We start from the raw sequence: 26,218 nt of genomic DNA, 5'->3' as shown, positions 1-26,218 counted from the left end.
GTAGGGTGATATCTCATTAAAGGTTTTAATTTGCATATATCTGATGATTAGTGACATTAAGCATTTTTTCATGAGTCTGTTGGCCATCTGTATGTCCTCTTTGGAGAAGTGTCTATTCAGGTTTTTTGCCCATTTCTTAATTGAGTTGTTTGCCTTCCTGGTGTTAAGTTGTATTAGTTCTTTGTATATTTGGGAAAATAAAAAACAAAAAAAGCTAATTTTTTATACAACCTAAAAATGTAAGAAGTATATTTCTGCCTTGTAAAGGTTACAGAAAGGTGTATTGACAATAATACTTTTTTTTTGTAGTTATTAAACAAAGGTAGCAGCTGTTAAAGGGGAAAAAAGGTTGCAAAAATCCTAAAGTGCAATGATCAAACCATCTGCACAAATGTAAAAATACATTCACGCACATACACACACTCACAGTCATACTCACACTCACACACACTACACCACTGTCATTTGGACAGTCTGCTTAAAAGCTGTGATTTCAGAAAAAGTTTCAACAGACATCTTTGTTACATGGGTGTGCTGGTATCTGTGTGTCAAATAATGTGGATCGATATGATGCATACCCTAATGTTGGAATTTAATGTAAGTATAATAATTATTGCAAATTGTAAGTATTAATAATTTATGCAAATTAAATCCTCTCTTGCATCTAGCTACTTAAAGAGTTTAAAGATGAAGATTGGAATATGGGCAATATAGTGCACACACTCACAAACAGGCGCTACCTTGAAAAGTGCATTGCTTATGCAGAAAGCCACGATCAGGTAAATGGATATTTGTGTAAATCCATCTCTCCCTCCCCCTGTCTCTCTGTGCTCTCTGCACATGTGTGTGTTTATATTTATTAACATACTTAAACATAAATTTCTTTAGTTCAATCCAGTTAATATAACTTATTATATGTATCTATCTACATCTGTATCTATATGTGAAAACTACTTACATTTGAAAAACATTTTAAATTTATTTTGTAGAACTATAAATTCTAGCTTCAAAATATAATGCCATTTTTATCCTGCCAAAGTCTAATTAAAAGATTGTAAATGAAACTCACAAGTGTTATCTTGCATGTTTTCCTTTGCTGTAATGAGAGGAATATTGGTACTAACCTAGGTTAATTTTAATTTCTTTTTTTGGTTTCCTTCCAGAGGTTTTATTCCCTTGGACAGGCTTTTATCATTTTTTTTCTTCCATCACTAAAATCTCTTGTTTTTTGATCATGTCCCCTGAGCTACAGTCCATCTTCTCTGAGGCAGCCTGAGGTATTTTCCAAAAAGCAAAGCTTATTTTGTCAACCCAGATCTTTTGAGTGAAGCTTGATGTTCAAGGCCACGCATAACCTGACATGAGCCACAGTTTCACTTTCATTCTCTACTCAGCTCAGCAAGCAGTCTGTTCTTCAGCACTGTAAAATTCTCACTCACTCCTGAATAGGTTTCCTCATTCCAGTTCTGTCCTTTGCCCACACAGCTAGGAATGCCTGCTTCACCTGGGAAGCTCCTGTGAAAGACTCGATGCTCTGTTACCACATTGCCCCTGAAGCCTCCATCTAGTTGTCTAAAAATACATAAATAAAAAGTATATATATGGGCCTCAAAAATTATTTTACAAAACATCTTGTAAGTTTATAAAGTTGGGAGCAATCTATAATTGGATCATGGAACTATAGATGGAATAGATAATTAAACTAAATATAAATTGTATTAGACATAAATGTATTTTTAAGGAAAAGGAAAAAGAATAGTTGCTCCATCATCTATGTTCTCATCATGTTTTAGGCAGAAAATTTGTTTTTATACCTTTGTATTTCCATCCTGGACACTGCGACTGCTCAAAGTAGTCACTCAATAGACATAAATAAATGCGGGGGGTGGGGGGGAGGCCATTTAGTTTTTTAAAGCTATCCTTATAAATATAAAGAACATAAAAATGTACTTTTTATACATTAAAATTGAGATAGTGAAAAGTTTTGAATTATTTGCTGTATATGTACTAAGACAATTAAAGCTTAAAAATAAGTTTCTCTATTATAGCAGCAGAAATTGACAAGTGGTCCTTCAGGTGTCTTCTCTAATTATTAAGAAAATATAAATAGATCAGAGGTCAGCTACAAAGACCCACAGGCCAAATTCTGCTTGCTTCCTATTTTTGTAAAGTTATTTAGAACACAGCCATGCTCATTCATTTTCGTTATGTGTATGGCTGCTTTTAAGTAGTTGAGACAGAGTAAGTTGTCCCATAAAACCTAAAATATTTATGATTTGGCTTTTACAGAAAGTTTGATGACTCATGAACTAGACATATGCTAAATTTTGCACCTTTCAAATCAGAGCACTGCTATCTTTTTAATTTAAATTGGCTGTAGAGCAGAACAAATAAACATGAAAAAAAACAGCACCAAACTATTGCAGAATAATAAACAAGTAATAGTAACTAAAGGGTGGGTGAAATGACCAACCAAATACTTAACAATATAAAAACTAAAATCCATGCCAAAGTTATATCTCTCTGTTGGTAATTCTTAGCAGTCATAGCGCATTTTGAGATTCTAATATGTACTTATTTATTGTGAATGAATGAAAGAATAAATGAATGGAATAAACAAACTGAAGATGAAACTGATAGATTTCTCTCATAATTTTCCTCCAAAAGTATTGAAACATTATGGATTTGCCAAGAATTATTTCATACTTTACAGATTCTAGTAATTCTTCCTTGTATTATAGATTGCCAAGCATGTATAAAAAGGTGCATGTTGTCTAGTTCTTTCTAAAAGCAAATGTTCAAATGAATCTACTAAAAATTATAAATATACAGGGTGAGTCAAAAGGTTTATGGTTGTGAGTATGTGAAAAAGAATTTGTTCTTGTATTTTTATTTATTGTTGTATTATTTTCCATATGAACAACTGTAACTACTATTTTTCTACCCTGTATATTATAAAATGAACAATATAGAAACATATACCTAATAGCCCTGGCTGGTGTGGCTCAGTGGATTGGGTACTAGCCTGCAAACCAAAGGGTCACCAGTTCAATTCCCAATCAGGGTGCATGCCTGGGTTGCAGGCCACGTCCCCAGTATGGAGCAGGCGAGAAGCAAGCACACATTGCTGCTTCTGTTCCTCTCTTTCTCCCTCTCTTCCCCGCTCTCTAAAAATAAATAAATAAAATCTTAAAGAAATATGTACACAATAGTAAAAATCTAACAGAATTTATCAAAATGATTTTATAATAAAATCAAAGATTAATGAAATAGTTATACATAAAATATAATTAATTCAAAATAAGTGGGAAGGACCAATTGTTTAAGAAATAATGCTGTCCAATCAAAATTTAATAAATATACTTATATCTTATATACATTGTTTTCAAACATTTTTTAGCAGTAGATCCTATTTTTAAACTACACTTATATAGAATTCTATGTTATATGTTAAACTGAAGATGCATTTTGTTGGTACATGTATTAGTCTGTTAGGATTGCCATAACACAATACCACAGACAGGTGGCTTAAATAATAAATGTGTTTCTCATAGATCTGAAGGCCAGAATTACAGAATCAAGGTGTCACAGGTTTAGTTTTTCCTAAGGCCTCTCTCCTAGGCTTTCAGATGCCAGGTTCACTCTGTGTCCTTACCTGGACTTTTTCTGTGCACATTCATCCCTGGCGTTTTTTCCCCTTCCTATAGGGACACCACTCACTGGATTAGGACTCCCCCTTTATGACCTCATTTAACCTTATTACCTCTTTGCCCTATCTCCTAATATAGTCATATTGGCAGTTGGGACTTCACAATGAATATTGGGGGGATGACGTAGGTCACAACTCACTCCATAACAGTGAACATTTTTTGTATGTTTAGATTTAAAATATTTACCTCAAAGTTAGAGAACAAGGAGGTTGCTATTATAAAGCAAAAAAAAAAAAAAAAATCAACTTAAGTAATACAGATGAGAATACCATTTAACCAAAGTTTGAATTTGATTAAATGGCAAAGTTATTGGTGAAAATGAAAAAAGTGTTTTTTATGGAAAAAAAACATATGGACTATTTGGCCAACACAATAAGTCCATATGGTTATTTTTCCTTAAAATAAAAGACACATTTTTCATTTTCACCGATAACTATTAATTTGGATATTTTGAGATATTTTGGATATTTTGTCGGCTATCTCCCACTTTTGGCTTCTGGTGGGTAGTGGCCAGGAGTGCTGCTAAACATCTTCCAATGCATAAGACAGCCCCACAGCAAACGAATTATTTGGTCAAAATGTTAATAGTATGGAGAAACTTTGCAAACCACTTTTGACATGTTCAATCAGTCACAGCACCTTCTCCATACACTGTACATATTTTTTCTCTTGTGTTTCACTTGTGTTTTTACCTTTCTTGAAATAATAAAGCATAATATGCCCAAAATGTTGTATATCTTCTTCCATCTTCAGTATTAAAGCCACTGTACAAAAATTCACCAATTTTGAAAAGCTTTTTTCTACATGCAAACTGATATGATAGCTGTTGCCATACAATCTAACAAAACTGTTTCAAATGAAGTTGAACATAAGTAAGCACTTTGAGAGCCATCTTACAGGAAAAAACAAATGAACTTTTTGGCCAACCCAGTACATACATATAATATACACATATAAAAGATTATTTAGGAACTTACATTTTTTCAAAACAAATAAATCCATGGTTGAGAAATATTTCAAAATCTATTTAGTATTCTCAATATTATAATAAATATTTAGTCTAATTTCAGAAAATCTGAAGCATTTGCTTAGTTATAATAGGTAGCTTATTGTCTTTTTCACCAAGCTCTTTTAAAAATAAAAATCAGTCCTGGAACACATGTTGATCTCTAAAATGTTTTGGCAGCTCACCTTCAGCACAGAAAATAATTATTAGAATATACATTAAATTAATACTAATTCATACACCTCTCCTACATTGTTTCCCATCCTGTGTTATTCTACTGTTAATCATAGATGCTTCCTTCCTCTTCTTTGCACTCATCTCAATGGTTTTTACTTCCATAGGCACTCGTTGGGGATAAGACACTGGCATTTTGGTTGATGGATGCTGAAATGTATACCAATATGAGTGTTCTGACCCCTTTTACTCCAGTTATTGATCGTGGGATACAGCTTCATAAAATGATTCGACTTATTACTCATGCACTTGGTGGAGAAGGCTATCTCAATTTCATGGGTAAATATGAATTGAATACATAATCCAATCTATGTTTAAAATCTTAACTAATACTACATATGCATATGTAGAATATTTTGATTTGGCTGTTTAGATTTAAAATATAAAATTATAACTTTATGCCTTTAATATGCTGTCATGTGTAAACTGAAAAATTAAATTACTCTAAGACTAATACATAATGCAAAAGTAGTTTAATAGCTGGTATTTTACTTAATATTATTGACAAGTGGAGTGAACTATTTTTAAAATAGAATTATTCTGAATTTAATTACTCTGAGTTTACTGTAATGTTTGCACATTAAACATAAGAAAGATATAATTGACATGTCATGTCCTATTATACTAATATTATTAGTTTTATTTGAGGAAATTGGATAACAGTGTATTTTATTATAAATGTGAAAGACTGGCCTGGGATATTATGATGGGTAAAAAAATATTAAAAAAAAAATTACGAGTATTCAAAAGTCATTATTATCTGCAGGTTCTTGATTGAGGAAATATAGAAATCAACTGATACAGTTTTCTGTTCTATTTGATTAACAACGACCATTTGAACATTTGAGCATTAGGAGATTTTTGCAAGCATTTCGGCTAGAGAGAGGCAGGAAGATTGATAAATGCTTATGGGAGGCTGGCTGACTTCTCTACGGTAAAAGCCTTAGTTCTTCAAATTAAGTCATTTTTTCTGGATGTTTTGTAAGGAATCTCAGATTGGACTTTTAAAAACTTCTGTTTTTACTTTCTTGAGGAAATGCCACATTGATTTCCACAATGGCTGCACCAGTCTGCATTCCCACTGACAGTGTACTAGGGTTCCCTTTTCTCCACAACCCCACCAGCACTCGTTGTTTGTTCATTTTTTTATGATGGCCATTTTGGCCCATGTGAAGTGGTATCTCATTGTGGTTTTAATTTGCATTTCTCTGATGGCTAGGAGACAACCATATTCGAACATCAAAAATAAACAAACAAACAAATAAATAAAATAGGAAACTTCTATTTTTTTGTTAGCTTGAGGTTAGAAAGCCAAGCCCAATAAACCATACAGTAGAATTTACCTGCTTAACTACACCTTTGGGTGCATTCCTCTTCTCTCAGGATCATCATAAGTGTTAATGTTACTAACATTCGAGGAAGTGCCCTTCCTAACCTGTGAGACTGCACATGCCAGCCAAGCCCTAGACCAAATTCCATGAGAGACTTAGCGGGAATTGGATCCATAAGTAAATCATCCTCACTTCCTTAAAAAAACTAGTTTTCCCTGACTAGTCCCCTCAAAAATGCGGCTATTCCAGTGAGGCCTTAGTTGCACAATCATTGTACTCAACTATGTTCTGAAAAAAAGGTGGAGTTATGAACCTGTGCAAATAACTGTGTCTCCATGTAGAGTAAGGAGACCTGAGGGTTAGTGAGAAATTTTTAAACATTTTATTTTATTTACAAAAGCAGAGTTTTTAAAAGTGGTCCCGTCTAAAGATAGTGTAAGAAAATAATGAAAAGGACTACCTTATATACTTGGAAACTACAACACTTTTCAAAACAGAACCAAACAAAAAAAAATAATAAGACTTCCTAGTTTATGCAGTCAGTCGTATATAATTAATTCTTGAAGTTTACTGTCCCTGAAAATTCCAGAAATCTTGACTCAGTCTATTGCTTTAGTCTGAAAGTTGTAAAAAAGTATTAAATACATGACTACCTTGATAAAATTAAAACTCAGAAACCTATACCTAAGAGTAGAGAGTGTCAATAGTTTGAAGTAACTAATGAGGTTCTTGTCCTGGGACTATGCTCCTTTGTTGAGGACAGTTCTAGCCTGTAGCTTATACCAGAACCTCCAGGCAAGCATCAAAGTAAAACTAAACTTTTTGCAGAGGACAGACTTAATTAATATTGATAACCCTCAAGTAAGGAAGGGCTGATAAAAGCTCATAATGAGAACTATTTCGAGTCTTGGTCAGTATTTTCTGAGGGTGTAAATTGATCATGAGCAACTAGGACACTGACAGACCTCCAGAATGGCGTAAACTGTGTGAAATGTTTATATTAGTATCACATTAACTGTATGTGTTCAACTGTACATGTTCAACCTGTATAGAGGCTAAACACATATTCTCTTTTGGAAACTCTTCTCATGGAACTTGGAATTGTAACACAATCAATAAACACATTTCTAGCATCTCTTTCTATAATGTCTGTAAATTGACCATGCTTGTGGTATCAAATCTAATTTTGAGATTATTCTTAGATACAGAATTCAGAGATCCTATGAAGTTTTATTCCTACTTTTGTCCTTGAAATAAATGGCTTCTCATATTTTACTTCAATATAGCACCTTTTTAAAAATTCCTTCTATCTTGGTATCTCAACGTAAATCTTACAGTCCTCTAACTTTAAAATCTGTAATTTCCAAATGGCTCTAATTTCTGATTATATTATGAAATTTAATATTTCCACATAAGCTAACATGACTTTAAATATCTATAGAGATATTTTCCATTTCTCTGACCATGTCATCCATGCTGTTTACTAGCTTTAATGGTGACAGTGTCCTCCTGCTGACCTGGAAGCCTCACATGAATAGTCCCCCATGGGTTACCCCACTGATCGCTTGGCTGGACCCAAACAAGTCTTCTGTCAGTTATCAAATGTACCAGCCTTCTTCTGCTCTGAACTCTGTACGTGTTGCTGTTCTCACTTTTGGAATCCTTCTGTTGAAACACCCGCTCCCTTACCTGACCAAACCCTTTACCTGCACGTCTCAGATCCTTCTAGAGGTCTTTCCTAAAGCCTCAAACTATGCTAGTTTTCCTGTTATATGTTTTTATAGTTTATTTACCTTTTGTGGCACTTAAGAAAATCACATTTCAAAAACTATTAAATATATGATTCCCTTGATAAAATTAAAACTCAGTGAAAATAGAGGTCATCGGTATCTTAGTCACCTTTATATCTTCAGGAACTAGCAGTGACTAGCACAGTAATCCAGGATATCACAAAGTTTTCACATTTTTCTGAAAGAGAATATCAAACATATAGAACATTACCTTTATGTAATATTTTTAGCAGTTGTTCATTAGCTGCAATCACCAGTTGTAGTTTTAAGCAAAGTAATTTTTTTCAAGTGGCATATAAAAAATTAATATTAAAAAAATCAAATTAAGAAATTCTTCAGTACTGAGGAGCAACCTGGTTGTTTGCTCATGTTTTAGGCATTTTTAAACTTGTTAGCTATCTGGAATTTTAATTTTATTTCCCTCTAATACAGGAAGAGTGAGTTAAAAGAAGTAAAATAATGACACATTCTTGTAGTTTTTAATTAAACCATGTTTACATAAATTTGTCAGGCGTTTAAATATATGTTCACTTATTAAAAATCATTAAGATAAATAATGAATTTTCTCAGAATGATATCGGTTTGACTCTTTTTGGTTTTGTTATTGTTATTTTTATTTTTATTATTCAGTTATAGTTGTCCCCCCCATTTTTGTCTTATATACTGCTGATTTTGAGGTTTTTTTTTTTTTTTTTAAGTTCTACTCTGGTTCAAGCAGAGCAACATTTGCTATGAACTTTTTGATTTGCTAAGTTATGTTAATTGGTAATGAATAAATACATTTATATTTCCTATTCTGTCATATAGTCATATAAAAGATTCAAATATAGAAGAGGGAAGCAGGAATAGCTAAATTATTTTTTATATATTCATATTAGTGATTATAAGAGTTTATACTTTCTAAAACATTCTCATAAGCCTCATCTTACTTAATCTTCATGAAGTTTTTCTTTTGGTATACTATGCCTTAGTCCAAAAAAAACCTGGGATGAAAGAAGAGTACAAATATGTGCTAGGTAGATGATGCAAGTCTCATTATGCTAAAACTGCAACTGGGGCAGGTGAAGGGACATGTTAACTGTACAACTAGAAAATATAACAGCAACTGGTTGATTGTCTCTTTCTTCTGCTTTCCATTTTGGGAAAATCAAGGGAAAATTATTCTTAGATCAATGTATAGATTAGCCATGAATATTAATAATTTTAATAATTAATTAATATTTTTAGGGAAAAGACAGAGCATGGGGTTAAGAAAACTGAGTACAAACGTAAGCTTTCTAGCTGTGTGACCTGGATAGGATGCATCATCCTGGTGCCTTCAAAAGCTCATTGGTAGAATGGAGTAGTGCCTGCCTCAGAGGGCTGTTTTCAAGGTGATATGATATAGTACATATGCAAGACTTAGAATATTGCCAGGCACAGAGATCATAATTAACTTTTAGTTAAATATAAGCTTAATTTTAAATTAAATTTACTATTAACTATTTTTAATATCCATGGTTCCATTAAATATATGACTCCTGAGTACTCATGTTCCAATTCCATCTAAGAGTGTTTTTTATAATCTTGTCTGATGGTACATAGTTTAACAAAAAAGTTCCTTAAAATGTTTAATTTATTTCTTCTTTAAAATATCAGAAAGATAACAGTTAATTGTTAAAAATCAAGCAACATTTTCCCAGTTGATATTATTTGGTAAATTAAGTCATTTCTATAGTCAGTCTCACTAATAGTAACTATTAGCATTTTTGTATTTAATTCATAGTGACATTTATGGAATGTTTCTTTGAAAACACTTTACTTAGCTTTCATGTATGAGGGATCTGAGAGTTGCCTCAGTTAGTTTTCATTTTATTCATTAGCATTTATTATGTATCATATTATATGGTGTCTGCGCATGAATCTCTGTAAGCATTGGATAAAATTTAGCATGTTTTTCTGGTATACGTGAGCACAGAATTGAGAGAGGGAGAGAGAGAAAGTATGTGAGAGAATGAGAATGGGAATACATATTGACTTAAGGCAAGTTCAATTTTAAAAGTAAGATATGTATCTTTAAATTATAATTTTAATATATTCATAACACATTCTAGAATGTGTTTTAACACAATTTATAAAATTCCTTCATGCTTCAGACATATATATGTATCTACTATATACAGAATATTGCTAAGTAGTGGATAATCTGAAGTGAAAGTAGTTGTGCCCTCAAGGTCTAAAAATTCAAAAGGAAATACAGACAAGTAAGCAGACAAGTACCTTTATACTAGTACATGCACTAAATACAGTGATAGAGGTCAGCAGAGAATGCCATATCAATACATAGAAACTAGGTTAGGAGCTTGCTGGTGAAATTTATGAACTGCTTCAGCAACACTTAGAATAGAAAGGTATCACAAAGCCACACAATGAAGTCAGTAACATTTTAAGGAGGAGCAAGACTAAAGAAAGAGGGAGAGAGTAAAGTCAGTTGGGAATATTCAACTTCAAATAAAAGAAAAAAACTGGTACCTAAGGGAATTCTTCTAGAGATCATTCATGGGTTGGCAAATTTAATGAAAAATGTGTTTTTTTAGCCACTTTAAAATATCATGAGCTCTTCAGGGAGAAAGACTGGAAACTGGTGGTTAAATGACTTGTGTTTTATTTTATTTTTCTATTAAGATACTATAACTGAAAGGATACAGATTAGAAAAGTAAGATATACAATTGTTGATAAACTATATGGATGTTCCTTCACTACTTCTTATAATCATTGGTTGTTTAAGAATGTTTAATTGATTGTTAACAATAAATATAAAATGAAAAACATCTGCTATACACATAGGGTGACCTCAGTGAATAAAAGTTAATTGGCAGAACACTTCAAAGAAGAAGAAAGTGAGGATAGGGATATATTTTGCCCAGTTACCTGGTGGTTTACCTGGTATCATGGAATTGTAATGCTTTCGTAACCCAGTCTGCTGAGACAGAAGGAGTAGCCACATGGCCTCACAATGTGACTCCCCAGGAATTGCTATAAAAAGGTGTGGTCTGGCCGGCAAATGGGTGGCTGTGCCCAGTGATCACAGTTACTGGGAGAAAACACTGATATAAATATGGCAGTATGAATTTCGATAATACCAAAATAATGGCATTGATAGTACTTTTTATTAAAGATTGCTTGGAATTATTGAAAAAGAGAAGAAACTAAATATTTAATTCACTTAAAATATAAACATGCATATAAACTAAAATCTAAGTATTAAACACATCTTGCCAACTTAAAATATTGGCAAAGTGTAATACTTGATGATAAACAACTATGTTACTGTTTAAAAAATAAAATAGAGTAAAATAAAATATTGGCAAAGTAGAATGTAATTTTAAGAATCAGCTATACAGACAAAATGATGAAAATTTAATAACAAATTTGAGAAGGAAATAATAGGTTTTTATGTGAGTTTCAAAAAATAAAGTACATTAAAATATCATTCATTTGCAAGTCTCCTTTTGTAAAAAATGTTCTGGCTTTTCAGAAAGTTCCTTGTAAGCCTATCTTAGGCTGGGCAATGGTGAGGAGAATGTTACACTGGACAGCTGATCCTAAATACTTTGTTATCTAATAGTGTTAAAAGAGTCTTGTTAAACAACCTTTTTGGGGGGGGTAAAGACTGCAGTCTTCTTATTGAGAGCTTGCTGCCAGCTTTGTTTCAAAGGAAGGTTTTTGTTTTGTTTTGTTTTCCCCCATTGATTTGACTTCATCTTCTTTAGTTTCATCATATATAGAGACTCAAATGCAGAGTGTCCTGAATCACTTAAAATGCTGTCATGTTCATATTCTACTTGTTCAGAAAGTCTTTGAACTAGAGTAAGAATTATTCTTGCTATAGAAGCTTTGCTTTCTTGGTTGTCATTTTTCTTCTTCCTCTTGGGGATTGTAGTGTTACAGAACATTTTCTAAATGAGTATACCTTTATTCGATTTGAAATTTTAATGCTGCATATAACTCTCTGGGTATGTCTCAAAACATAAATGATTTAAATTTCTCATTTAAAATATACTGAACTAGCAGCATTGAATCAACAGAACTAGCAATGTTTCAGTAGTATAATACAGCACAGTGGTCAAAGAAATGGAAAACTCATGTTGTAATCATAAAACACGTATATATTCCTCATGACCTCAGTTGTTAATGCATAAACTGAAATGTTAGAAATAACCTGGAATCAGTATGACTCATTGATTTGTTTCCTCATTCATTCATTTAGTTATTTAAGTTAAACTCATTTTTTCCATGTCAGTTTTTGGGTATAGGTACCAGTTGCTTATAAGTGGAGCTGTGTGAAGACATAGAAGTTTATGCTTGAGGTTATATGTTTTCAGTGAGGTCATCATTTGAGAGGAAAGGAATAAAAGGCATTTGAGAAAAAAAAAAGCAGAAGCATGAAATAGGCATCTCCAGGTGTGAAAGTACTAGAGAACCATAGTATGATAACTAGATAATACTGAATGCTCGTTGAGATTTGTAATCACCAATATAAATTGAATCAGCCTTTTGGTTGTATGACTTCTTTTCTAGAAGGCCACGGTTGATCAAGGGTCGGAGTTTTTCCAGGAATCTGTCAAAAAGAGGAAAAGATTTTTGAAAGTATGAGGAAATAACAGAGAGAACCAATAAATCACTGGTTCTCAAAATTACACATTGTAATGGCCTGAGGAGTTACAAAATGTACTAGAAATTGTGATTGAGTTGGTCTTGGTCATAGTATGGGTTTGGGGATTTAAAAAATACATATTTTCAGGTGATTCTGAAGGGTAGGAAGTAAAGAGAGAATTCTAAGAGGATGTAAAAGATACAGACAACTTCTGTGGTTATAGGACAGAAATTGAAGAGGACACACAATAGAAGGATGTAGGAGAAAGAGAAGGGCAGTTGGGAAAGAAAAGCAGGCAGTATGTGATAAATCCAGCTGTTAGGGGGTGACCAGGAGGCTGGACTTGGATTACCCATCGCAAACAAGACAAAAGGAATGGGCTTCTTCTGGAGTTTCTTGCTTGGTATTGAGAAGCATTTTTCAAATATATTTTGATCAATAGATAAAATTTAAATCAGACACCTTATCTGCTTTTCTTATATTGTCAGCTGTATTTATAAACAAAGTAAAATGACAATAGAGAGCAAACTAATTTTTTGTTTACAGTGTGGGTTGCCAACATGTGAACATGCGTTACAGTACTTTCTTGTGTAGGAGCCTCATTACCATGATGCTGTTCTAGTTTCCATGATGAGTGATTCCTGTGGATAGAGGCATAATTACAAACTGACAATTTTATCTCTCAGCAGTATTATAAAATTTCCATTACTAAATGTGAAGGATTTTCTCAATATGATTATTGTATTTTGACATTTGAAATTCTGTGGAACATTTTTAATGAATATGTTACATTCTCCCTAAAGTTACAGGGAAGGTTGGGTGGATTTTGTCCTAAGTGTGCATCTACACTTAGTGATAGCTACATTACACCTCAGTGTAAATGAGTGATCTTACTTCAGTCTTCTGTCTGTGATTGTTTAGTGTCACACCTGTAAATTTTTTTTTTCTGATAGGAATAAAATAAAAATTTAAGTGTCTTCCTGGCAAGTGCTAGAATTGAAGAAGTTATAGGAAAACAAAACACATCCTCTGGAACAGTAGGAGTGCTAAGCTTTGGCATTTTCATTTAGCTCATTGAGGCAAGTTTACCGAATGTCTCATGACTAGTAGAAGTCTATAAAACTGAGCTGTGAAAAACTGCAGAATTCTCAATTGGAGCAGTCGTAAATGGCTTGAAGCCCTGTTAAAATTCTCAGAGACACAAATAGCATCGATTTTAAATGGCATAGACTTAAAAGTAATAGCCCAGATTTGATTTACAATCCACTGATAACCAATTTAACTGGCATTTAATGAGAACTTACCATGAGTATGACATTGTCCTAAGAGTTAAGAAACTGCTGCTGTAATTACCAGTAGAGCTTTGAAATATGAAAGCCAGAGAGCCCTGCACCAACCATTCTAGCTAGAGCCATTGAGTGTGAGGCTCCAGCAGTGATTTTAGAAAGTCTCGCCATGGGATTTTAATTTCTGGGGTTACACTATAGAGATCCACTGACGGAGAGAATGCAAAATGAAGGTTTGGGCCAGAGACAGATCCAACAATGATGGAATCACTGGAACCTAGCTGATAGAATCTCCTATCACTCTCCCCTCGTGATTTAAATACTCTTGTCAGAGCTGGAAATATTCTTTCAGCCAGGTTACTTTTCACAAAAGAAACTGCAAAACCTTGCTGATGTTTATAATCTAGGTTAAGAGTCACATTAGAGAAACTTCATCTTAACCAATTAGAGAATGTTTCTGATGTAACTTATTCACCTTGACTCACATTGACCAAGTTGAATATAACACACTCTTTACAAATAGAAAAGGCTCTACTAATAATCTGGATGTTGAAAGGAAAAAAGAAGCAACTGAAACTGTTTTTAATTCTGTAAGTGTTGGTCTCAGGGTAAGATACTCGTATGGTCCTTGCTTTTGATCTTTTGGGAGTGGTGTTTATCAGTGTGTGCAGAGTTAATGACCCCTGAACTGCTCCTTAGCTGGGTTGACCTCCTATTGAATTTTTAGAAAAAAAGATTTAAAGCAATAGAATGAGACCCAGTGCAGGTCCCCAGTCTGCATTCAGCTATGTAAGGTCTGCAGCTCTCTGGTGTCTTTGCCTCTAAGCACTCTACCCCAGAAACAGGAACTTTTCTCTCTTTGATTTATTTCTGTGAAACCATGTCAGAAGAGTGGACATATTAATCATTACTATTGGTTCAATTGTTTTTGTTGTTTTTTTTTATTAGACTTGCCAGAAAAATAAAATTGTTTTTCTGTGCAGGGTGTGCTAATCAGTATTGAGTTATCCCTCTTGTGTTATGTATGGATTTTAAACCAAATCCTACCAACTAGGGTACTGACCTTTCTCCTGGTGAAGGTGTATCACCATAAAGAAAGAAAATTTCCATGCACAGGAAGTCACTTGATTTTCTTTTCATCTCTAACTCTTCATCTTCATCTACTGTGGAGGCCTCACAGCAAATTTCTTAATCTAACAAACCCATGAAGTAGGTCTGGGTCTTTGAATAAATCCCAGTGAGAAGAACACAGTTATTTCTAAATTTAATATTTGAATTTTTTATCTGTGGTTTTATACACACAGTATATATACAGTGTGTGTATATACAGCATGCGTATACATATCTAATGTACTATATGTATATATAATATATTGTATAAATTATGATTTATGGACTCACTATCCACATAGCTGTGGATTAGAAGGAGACTCATAGTATACAAACCTCTCCAGCTCCATTGTTGAGCTATAGATGGTCGAGTTTGTAGAATGGAGGTAATGTATACTTTAACATTATTTAGAAATATACAAATTTCTTCCAAACCTATTTATTACTTTATTGCATAGCATTTTGGAATAACTCCAAAGCCTCATTCCCTAACTTTAAGCTTCAGTCTCCCAAATACGTTTCTTCTAAATTCAGGATATCAGCTAGATCTAGGGTCCTCTATCAAATTGATCATCTTTTTTCTTAAGGCTTTAAAAAAAAAATTGATTCTTTTTAGAAAGAGAGAAAAAACATCGATATGTTCTTCCACTTTATTTATGCATTCATTGGTTGATTCTTGTATGTATGATTCTTGACAGGGGACTGAACACTCAATCTTGGCATATCTGGATGATGCTCTAACCAACTGAGCTACCCCTTTAGAGCCAAATTACTCATCTTCTTAAGGAAAAAAAAATGATACTATCCTAGGAGATGTGACTAAAAATTAATTGATATACAATGAGCATTATCCCTAGCTCTGAATTTCTAATTTAATGGTACATCTTTAATTAAGCCTCTCTGATCTAATCCTGGATACCCACCTGAGTCAAAACCTTACCTAAATGAGATGCCAGTAAATGAACAGCATTTATAGAATTCCCTCCCCCTCCACCTGTCTCATAGCATGAGTTTTCTTCATACTTCACGGTATTTCTGCTGTGGTGTTGGACTCTTAATCATTTCTCATGTCACTACTTTTTTCTTCTGCGGTTTTACTATACAGTAAGTCTTATTACTTGACTAACACCCTCTTAGAACTTATCATAGTATTCCAGAGGTTACTGAAACCCTACAGATTTTTCTTTAAATCTGGACAATTTTGTTTTGCTAAAAGGATGTATGGTGGTATTCTTTAATCTTTTTTTTATTGTTTGTGTACCAATATTTTTTTGAAAGTTTGCTGTGTTTAAATTCTTGTTAGCATTTATAATAAATCTTCATCTTACTAAAAAAATTGACTAGGAAGTTTATCTTGAAGGCTACATGGTTGTCTCTTCCATTGTTATGCAAGTATGCTGTAAAGATCCTTAGTGTAATATGTGATTGGTTATGTTTTGCCATAGCTGGTCAGCTATATGCCTGTCATCTCTTGGAATGTGGTATTGAGTACTCTAAACTCAAATATGCTGCAAATTTAGAAGACTAATTTATCTTCTCTAAACTTTAGATCATTATCTGAGCCATTACCTCTCTACCCTAAGCTTGCACACCCTCTCAAACAATCAGGAAAGTATACTATATTATATACTAATATCAGTTAATAGTAGAAAGATATTTTCTAAATTCCTTAGAAAATATAGTAATCTTTTCACTAGAAAAGCATAGTTTTTGCTTTAGGATTATATTTTCCATGAGGGGAAATACAGATTATTAAGGTGACTTCTTAATTTGACACTTTGATCATAGTATTCTAATAATAGCTACAATACCTTGAACATTTACCCTGAACAAGGCAGGGTAAATGCTTTACATGAATATCTCATTTAAACCTGAGATGCAACCCTGAGAGATAAGAATTAAAACCTTCACTTTACACATGAGGAAAATGGAAGTTTAAGTGACCTGTTTATATTGATACAGGAGCCAGAATTTGAACCAAAACACACTCATATGACTCAATATTATTATTTTACCTGAAACGATTGCTAAGATTGGCAGTGGTATTGGCAAATCTCTTTACAATAAATGCCCCCCTAGAGGAGAGGAAGCAAAGGGGAAAACAACAAATTAAATTTTCATATTGTGTGGTAATCTGTGAAACAACTTAAAGGAGGAAGTAACTTATTTCAAAATTTTGAGTTTGTCTTACAAATTGCTTGTTAGTCCTCTTTGCTTACTTCACTGTGTAGTTAGGCAACGGCAATTTGTAGGTGAGCTGGGTAACGACGGAGAAGATCTAGCCATTAGCTCTAGGAGCTCACTGTCCAGGGAAGAGAAGACAATGCCAGATAGATGTAAGTATGTTAGGTGATAAATGTCACCTTGAGATCTGCATAGAGCATTTAAAGGAAAATCACTGAACTAATACTCAGTGGAGGAAATGGTGAGCCATCAGGGGAAGGCTTACTGTGGAAGGAGTGGTGATGTTTCAAGTATCCCTTTCCTGTGTATCCTGATCCTCCATGAGCATCCCTCCCTGGAATGATGGCTGAGCAAAGCTAAGGTGAAACAAAATGAGGGGCACATTACTTTAGAACATAAATGGTGAGGGAGTTGAAGACAGAAGCAGACAGAAGACAGAAGACAGAGGCCGGGTCATAGAAGGCTATTGAAAGGTTTTACAGGAGCTTGAAATGGACAGATGCACAGTTTAGATTTGTTACTCAACAAAAAATGTGAAAGATAGATTTGAAGGGGACAGTCACTTCAAACTAAATATAGCACTGGCTGTGTGGCTCAGTGGATTCAGTGCCAGGCTGCAAACCAAGGGTCCTGGGTTGGATTCCCAGTTAGGGCACATGCCTGGGTTGCAGGCCAGGTCCCCAGTAGGGGGCACTCGAGAGGCAACCACACATTGATGTTTCTCTCCCTATCTTTCTCCCTTCCTTCTGCTCTCTAAAAATAAATAAATAAAAAATTTTAAAATTTTAAAATAAATAAATAAATATAGCACTGCAAGATCTTCTGCCACCTGAATTCTTTAAAATTTTAGGCCTAAATTATTTCTACACTATTTACATCAGTTAATAAATTGGATACATTCTCTGTGCGTGAGTTCAAAGTCATTTACTTCATTTTTTTAAAGATTTTTCTGAAGATTGACGATTATGAAGAAAATAATATTGCCGTTTCGCAGGACCATATGAATACTAGGACCCCTTTGATTACTAACTCAAATCAAACGAGATCTTTAATTGTTAATGCTGCCTAAGTTATGTAGCATAAAATAAAAATATATTATTTAGGTAAATTATTTTTACTGCATATATATATCCTAAGTAATCAAATACTTGAATATTGTTTTTTCCCTATGTGGATTATATAAGAAATGTGTTTCTTTGAATGTGCAATTTGAATGAATCTCTCTGTCTTTTATTTCATAACTTAAAAATGATCCAGGTAGTTGATTCAAGTAGTTTTAAAAATATGAGGTAGTACAGGCTCAGATTTCCCTGATATCTGAATGTTGAGTGTTCCTATGAAACTTTATAACTGAAATGCCATAAAGCAAATTATTGGTTATCATTAACATGCATGGGAAAATTGTGGAACATTTTCAGACACAAAAAATAACCCACCAAAGTATACCAAATATTCTGTTACCTCCCATTATCACACTAAACATAGTACCCTTAGATCTCTTTTAAGTTTTTCTGATACCTGAGGACACATCTTGCTAACGGATGCACAAAAGAAATCAATAGTAAGCACAGGTGCTCACAGACAAAAATCAAAGCTTTGGCAGTTTGATGCTGAGATGCTGAGTGTAGTTCCTGGAGAAGGGTCTCCATGGTGCCACTCTCATTGCTCAAGGTGCATGCTGCCTCTTTAACAGCTCACTGCACAGCAAACACTGGACACTGTTTTCACTTTTTTGCCTCTTTTTGTAAAATATAGAATCCTATTCTGATTCAGTTTGCAAAAATAGGTACTAATGCAGGTCTTTCATAAAAGCAGAGTGGCATAACTAGAAATTTTAAAAAGTGGGGAATACCTGTATAACTCAGGTTGTTTAGTAAATATCATTTGGAAACTTTAATTTTGAATTTGTAAAATGAGTAACTTTTAGTACAATTGAACAATGTACTATTTTCAAGAATTCTATTATATAGAAAGGATTTGCCCCTAATTTACCTTTCATGAAAACCTTTTCATCTAATTAAGTTACTAAAGTAAGTGGTACCCATAGTGTAAATCACAAATATAAAATAATAATTGTATAACTTTTAAAGCATGAACAGTTCATAAATATATTATAGCAATGCCTATAATATGATACCTATCTTGCTTTTAAAATACATTTAGAAAACCTATTGACAATTAAAAAGCTTACACTGTTAACCTTAAATATATAAGTCAACTTTCAGTTTTTATACAGGAATTTTATAGTTTGGAAGAAACAACCCAGAACCAGCTTTGCAACTTGTTTGCACACTATTCCCTAACAGACTTTTATGGATTACTTTTAGTAAACACAATTGATAGGTGTTCAAGAATCACTAGCACACACAACACCACCACCATTCAGAGGTTTCTCTCTGAGATGTGCTGAGATGGCCATCTTAGGATGAAAGGATGAGACAACAAAAATAGAAGTTTGAGAACTGAGATAAGCCACCCCTTTTCAATTATTTTAACATATGTACATTTTGCTTTGTTATATATGGGCCATGAGCTAAAATTTCGTGTTTACTTGATAACAAACAGATCAGGTGGGTAGTAAATGTATTATGTAGTTGTTATACTGAATTATTTTTACAGTTTCTTCTGTCTACCACTGTAGTCAGCCTACCACTGTAGTCAGCCTTAATAGCACCTTTGCACAAGTAAGAAAACATTCAGATATTTTGGATTACTTTAATATGTTTGTATAATTTAATAAAATATTAATTATGTGTTTAACAATTCATTTCACATTTTTTATTTTATTTTCTTTCCTTTTTCTTTATTATAATGTAAAATGCTGTGAACTTAAAAATATGTTTAAGACCAACTTATTTTATGACAATTATGACTTTAAAATGGTAGCATGACATAACTTAATTATTACATGTTGAACAAACAAATATTTACAACCATGGAACATTTCAAAAAATCCATTTATTGACTTTTAAGAGGCATTTTGATTACTAAAGCAAGAATATTCTGAAAGCTATGTGAATTAATGGGAATCAGTCTCTCCCTTTCTTTCTCCCCCCGCCTCTCTCTATCCTCTGCCCTTTTCCTCTCCTTCTTCTCCCTCTCCCTTAATTAGGAAACTTTTAGATCCTATGTGTATTTGGGATCTCCTATAAATTAGGCCAAATAAATATTAGCAAAACAAATAAAAATAGTCAAATATGTTCTTTTGCTTGCAAAGTTGTAAAGAACCTACTGTTAGTATATTTGTTAGTCAATCCCAACGTTTCTGGAGCTAGACTTTCCTGGTAGCTCCTAAAGAGAGCATTCTGGGAACAAAATCTGGAGGACAGAGCAGTGATCACATGGACCAGAGAGGTCCATGGACCAGAGAGGCTGCCTTTATTTACTTTTTGAAGATGTGCACTGAAACAATTCAGTGAGTAACCTGATACAAACAGCATCTACTTTCTCTGCAAAGAGCAAACTTTGTGCACCCGTTTTCAGTAACATGCATCTCTTCATTGTTTTAGAAACTTGTCTTATTCATACACCGTCAATGCGAGTGACATTACCACCTGTGGGAGTGGAAATAGTTAAGGAAGGGCAAAAAAAATCATACATGTTACAGTAATTGTTGCTCTCCAGACAATGACAACATATAACACATATGTAGAAGAGCTATAGCATTTAAATTTCATGAGGTGCAAGCAATTATGGGGGAAAAAAGTCTAAAAAGGCTTCTGAATGCATGTATATAGTGAGGTGGCAGTGGGTGAGTGGAAGGTGTGAAGTCAAAAAGACCGAGTGACAGTGTCCCTTCTGGAACTAATCAGATGTTGCCCACTAGATTCTGTTTTTCTCAAAATTGTGACTCAAGGATAATCATTTCAGTTTTCTGGTTTGATATGTAGATTCTACTTTGAGTATATACAGATACGGTTTTCACCCTGGCTTGGCCATTTCCATGTAACTGAATAAATGTTCTATTGTGTAAAATAAAGCAAGGTCTTTGGCCTCATATTCTTCCTCACAGTGATATTGATGAGAGTTCTTATTCTCTTGGAAAATATTTGTCAAGTAGCTAAAAATGAACAGACTTAACTTTTAAATGTTTTGAAAGTGAAAAACAGTCTTCAGTGGCCACTAGCCTACTTCCAACTTAGTTCTTTCATTCTTCTTTGCTTTTTTCTTCTTCCCTTGCCAATATATGCTGCCCCTGACTTAATGAGGGCAAGAGTTGCCTGAGCAAATATAACATCAAAGGCTAGACAGCTTAAGATAAAGAGCTGAAACTTTTAAATTCTAATTTTCTTTCTATGGATACCCATCATTTTGTGAGTAAAAGGCAAGGATATCCGATCATTTTTAATCAGTTGACTTTTTTAAAGGGCACATGTTTAAATTGAAAAATATTCTAATAATTTTATACTGTGGTATGCATATTACAAAAATTATTTTCTTGAATAAGAAAATATAATCATTATTAACATTAGCATTTAATATATTGAAATCCATTTGTGTAAGCAGTTTTGTTTTCTAAAATCATAGCTGCTATCCATGTAATCCTGGGTACACAAAAGCCTTGTTTCTTTGAGTCAGGAATATTTTTAAAGTGCTAACTTATTTTGTCTGGGAAAGGTTGTAAAAGGCAGATATAATTATTATAATTTACACATAGAAAAACAGAATTTTTGAATTTCTTTAAAGATTTTAATTATTTATTTTAGAGAGGGGAAGGGAAGGAGAAAGAAAGGGAGGGAAACATCAATGCGTGGTTGCCTCTCGTGTGCCCCCTACTGGTGACGTGGCCTGACACCCAGGCATGTGCCCTAGACTGGGAATTGAACCGGCAACCCTTTGATTCATAGACTGGCACTCAATTCACTGAACCACACCAGCCATGGCAGAATTTTTTAATTTTAGTAATCAGCATAAAATTTGCTATTTTCTGACCATTCTTGGTATATAATATTTTATACCAAGTAGTATTCCTCCTACAACTTGATCATATATTTTATTTATAATTTGTTTTGTTTTTAAGTTGTAGTTAACTAAAACAATAAATGTCTCCTTTTATTGTGTAGCTAAACATGCAATATCAACAGTAAGTATTGGAATGCAGATAGTTCTTTTCACCATGATTTTGATATATATATATGTTTTAATATTTTGATAATTATAATAAAATTAGTAGGAAATGAATCTTAGAAAATATTTTAAAACTTTACAACATTGCTAAAAATGCACATTTTACAAATTGAGAAATAATTGACTGACCTATGAAGCCAATTACTATTTTAATAATTTTTTCTATACTTTGCCAAGCTTCATCATGTAATTATATGTGCCAGCCTTGCTTTCTCACTCTCTTCACTGCTCAAACCCTTATAGGTTTCCTGCTGCCCTCTCTTCCTCTGGAAAACTGCTTTCCACAGGTCATCATTGACTTACTTGCAGGTCTCTGCACCCACTCCAAGACTCTCCTAATCATCTGGTTCAGTTTGACTCTCCTCATGTTTTCTCCCTTCCCTTCTTTGTTTTATGAATCATGATTCCCCTGCTTCCTTCACAGTCTCCTTTTCCTCTTGTTTCTCCTACTGTATACATATTCCTCAGGTGTTGTCCTGGGGCTCTTTTCTTTCTTCCATACTCTTTATTTCCCAGAAAGCTAGTCTACTTTTAGACTTTGACCATCTCTCCAATGTAGGTAGTTCCCAAATCAACATTTCTCAGTGCAACCTTTTGATCTAAATGACAAATCTGAATTTTGAAGCTGACTGCCTGAGATCTCTTTTGATATCTTGCTGGCTTCTCAAAATTGCTGAATCCAAAGTGGAAATCATCCTCCCTACAAATCTTGATGCTTTTAAAAAATTATTTTTTGTCATCATCTCTATTCCAGTAATCAAGAGCCAACTGTGAGTCGTTCCAATTCCTCCTTCCACTTCATTGTTCTTAACGTTTAGCCAGTAGCCACATCACATCAATCTTATTTTTCATGTCCTTTGTCCTACATACCTTCCCACATATTTTTCTATGTGGGTATGTTGCCTTTGTTTAGGCTTTTAAAGTTTATAAATAAAGCATTTTTGCTTGCATAATTTCACTTACTGTATGCAATGCAAAGTTAGTGTCTTTATTATAATTTTCATTTTGAGACAGTGTAACATAGTGGGTGAGGGTGAGGGTGTGGAGACAAGTCTGCCTAGGTCCTGATCCTGGTAGCTTTACTTCCTAACTGTACCATCTTTGACCCCTTACTTAAACTTTCTGTGCCTCACCTTCACCATCTGAGAAATACAATTTTACTGTACACTTGTAAGAATTAAAATATTTAGTGATGTTATGAGTTTGGAATGACACTTTGCATGTAACAAGTGTTTGATACAGTTCTTACTATATTGCAAATAAGGGAAAGCTACTCAGCTTATAGTTACATATTGTAAGTAACAAACTTAGTCCTAAAATTCATATTTTTTGTATCTATATCCCATTTTTCTCTATTGTACAATATAATTTTGCCTATTTTTTTAATTTCTATAAAATACATTCTTTTTACTTACTGAACACTGGACTAATGTATAGTCAGAAAATTGCTTGAAAGCATAAAACTGTGCAGCAGAATTTGCAGTTGTGTAAATCAGTTAGTAGAGGTTACCTTCTCAGTATGTTTCCATTCTGTGTTCACACTATTCCTGTAAAATGTTTTTTACCCTTTTTAATGGATCCCAGGAATAACATTAAAGTAAATATGTATATGTATTCCTGGATGCTGGCTTAGAATGTGTGCTAAGTTATGAATATTTAGATATTCATGAGTCTTGACATCTGTCACTTGGAATGTTAAAAGTTTCTTTTTTCCCCCAAAATACCTGGCACATTTAATGATTCTTTGTAAAGTTTCAAGAAGTTTGGGGAAAACTTTGACACATTTGTTTTATACATTCATGTACCAATTTGTGAGAGACCCAGGTAGCTATTGTGGCATAAATCTGGGTGCTTACTTTAATCTTTTTTTTAGTATAATTAGAGTCTCTTGAATATTTCTTTACTCTTTATGCAAGCTACAGTGTTTATTTCTGAATAGCTTTCCTTATACTATTTAAAAATTAATACACTTCACTTCATCTTCACTTCAGATTAACTATTTAAAATGTTATTTTATGACAATAATGTATTTCATACTGTTTCACTATGCATTATGCACATAATTTCTAACCTGAAGAATGGAAGTTTACTTAAAAATTTGTCATACCCTTAGTTTTTTTCCTGTACAGTTACATTAAATTCAATTAATTGTGTATCCACATGTACAAATATTTCACTATATAACAGACACAAAACTGAAATGCTGCCCTTCCTACACAGTCAAAATCAAAGAAGCAAACAAAACCCTTTCTACACAGGAAGAAGAGGAACACAGGTGAATATCTTCCATTTGAGTCAGCTCTTTTGAAACAATCTTCACATAATTCTGCTATTATTTCACTGGACCAAACTTAGATACAGAGCCATAAAAGGGAGGTTAGGGAATGTGGCTTTTCTTGAAAGCAATTTATCTTGCTAAAAATGTAAGTTCCTCAGACAAAAAGGGAGATATGTCTGACATAGGAAATGATATGTAAGCTGGTTGTTGAAGAATGGATAATGTTTTTGGTGGCAAAAATAGACTTTACAAGTCAAGTACTAACTGGAGACAAGATGTAGAAGCAGAAAACATGGGCTATGATCATATTACTCTGTGGCTTCTGGTGTGGTTGAATGAAGGTCTGTGTAGTTCCCAAAAGAAGCTCAAAAGAGAGCACAGAAACTTTACTTATCCAGGGATGAATGATAGTGATGAGTATTTCCAAATGACATAGGACAAAGAAGCTGTAGATGACAAAATTTCAACATAAAATTTATTAAATTTCTAATTGCATCACTTCACTTTTGTGATATTTTCTTTACCTGTTTCTCTGATTTAGAATTTCAACTTTTGTGGAAGTGCAGATAATTATTTAGCCTAAGGAAGACTTTATGGTTTGTCTATATGAAGGATGGTGGTGGTGGTTGTTTATGTTTCATCAAACTTTTCAAAGAGATTTGAATGTGATACTTAAAATCCTATTATTTTAAAGACATTAGAATGTTTATGTGATTTTTTGGAGCCTCTTTTTTGATTGCCTTCAAAGCCAGTTAATAGGCTTATTCAGAACTTTCTCATTACATTTTTTAAAGTTTGAAATCAGCATTACCCAGAGCAAAGGCAGACAATGAAGCATGCAAGTACGGATACTGAGTACCTTTGACTTATTGAGGGAAGAGGTTCATAGTGTTTCCCACAAGCCATCATGCTGCTCTGCAAAGTTGTTGGTTTTTTTTCCTCATTTCTTTTTTTTTTTTGATACCGGTGGCCGGAGAGGAAGCAAGAACTGACAGCAGGAAGCAGACAAGGCTAACTATCTGTTTCGGAGAACTTGGAGGGATGGAAGCATCATCCAAGGGCAAACGGAAACTGGTTCTTTGATTAAGTTATAATCAGGTGAAGTCTCTACTAGGGGAGTTAGAGTTGCTGACTACAGAAAAAAGGCTGTGGGAGATTAAAACCTAGAAAAGCTGTAGCATGCTGTGCCTTGAAAGAGCCTTGTATTTTTACAGAAACACTCACCTAGCCTGAGAATTATATCAGGGTTGGATTAAACTGATGTCAGTGATGGAATACAGAGGATGAAAGTGAAGATTTTCTTTCCAATATTATTTCATGTGGTTACATTCCTTTCTTTTAAATGTCTGTGTTTAGCTATTAAGAATAATTCATTAGGGAAATTTGTTAATCTCTATTATGATGTATGTTTGATGTGAATGTTAATGGTGAGTGGCACCAGATGTTACTGGCAAAGTTAGACCTCAGTCCTTGAGTAGGGCTAAGAAGGAATTCAGAGAAAGTTTATTTAGAAAGTCACAAAGGT

At 33.6% G+C, this 26,218-nt stretch overlaps 1 protein-coding gene and 1 long non-coding RNA gene across 2 annotated transcripts in view; one reads left to right on the top strand and one right to left on the bottom strand.

Annotated features, from left to right (window-relative positions):
- Positions 1–26,218, top strand: part of GBE1 (1,4-alpha-glucan branching enzyme 1) — a 266,291-nt gene that overhangs the window by 194,086 nt on the left and 45,987 nt on the right. The window contains exons 11-12 of the mRNA XM_036017948.1: positions 669–779; positions 5,058–5,229. Of these exons, the coding sequence (XP_035873841.1) occupies positions 669–779; positions 5,058–5,229 (283 nt within the window). The remainder of the gene's footprint in view (positions 1–668; positions 780–5,057; positions 5,230–26,218) is intronic.
- Positions 18,466–21,922, bottom strand: LOC118498866. The gene is made up of 2 exons (XR_004901354.1): positions 19,597–21,922; positions 18,466–19,560 (listed from the first exon to the last, which is right to left on the bottom strand). It is a non-coding gene; the product is annotated as an uncharacterized LOC118498866 (long non-coding RNA).

Source organism: Phyllostomus discolor, chromosome 2, assembly GCF_004126475.2.
Source record: "Phyllostomus discolor isolate MPI-MPIP mPhyDis1 chromosome 2, mPhyDis1.pri.v3, whole genome shotgun sequence".
Taxonomy (NCBI): Eukaryota; Metazoa; Chordata; class Mammalia; order Chiroptera; family Phyllostomidae; genus Phyllostomus; species Phyllostomus discolor.
This window is presented reverse-complemented; position numbering and strand designations above follow the sequence as displayed.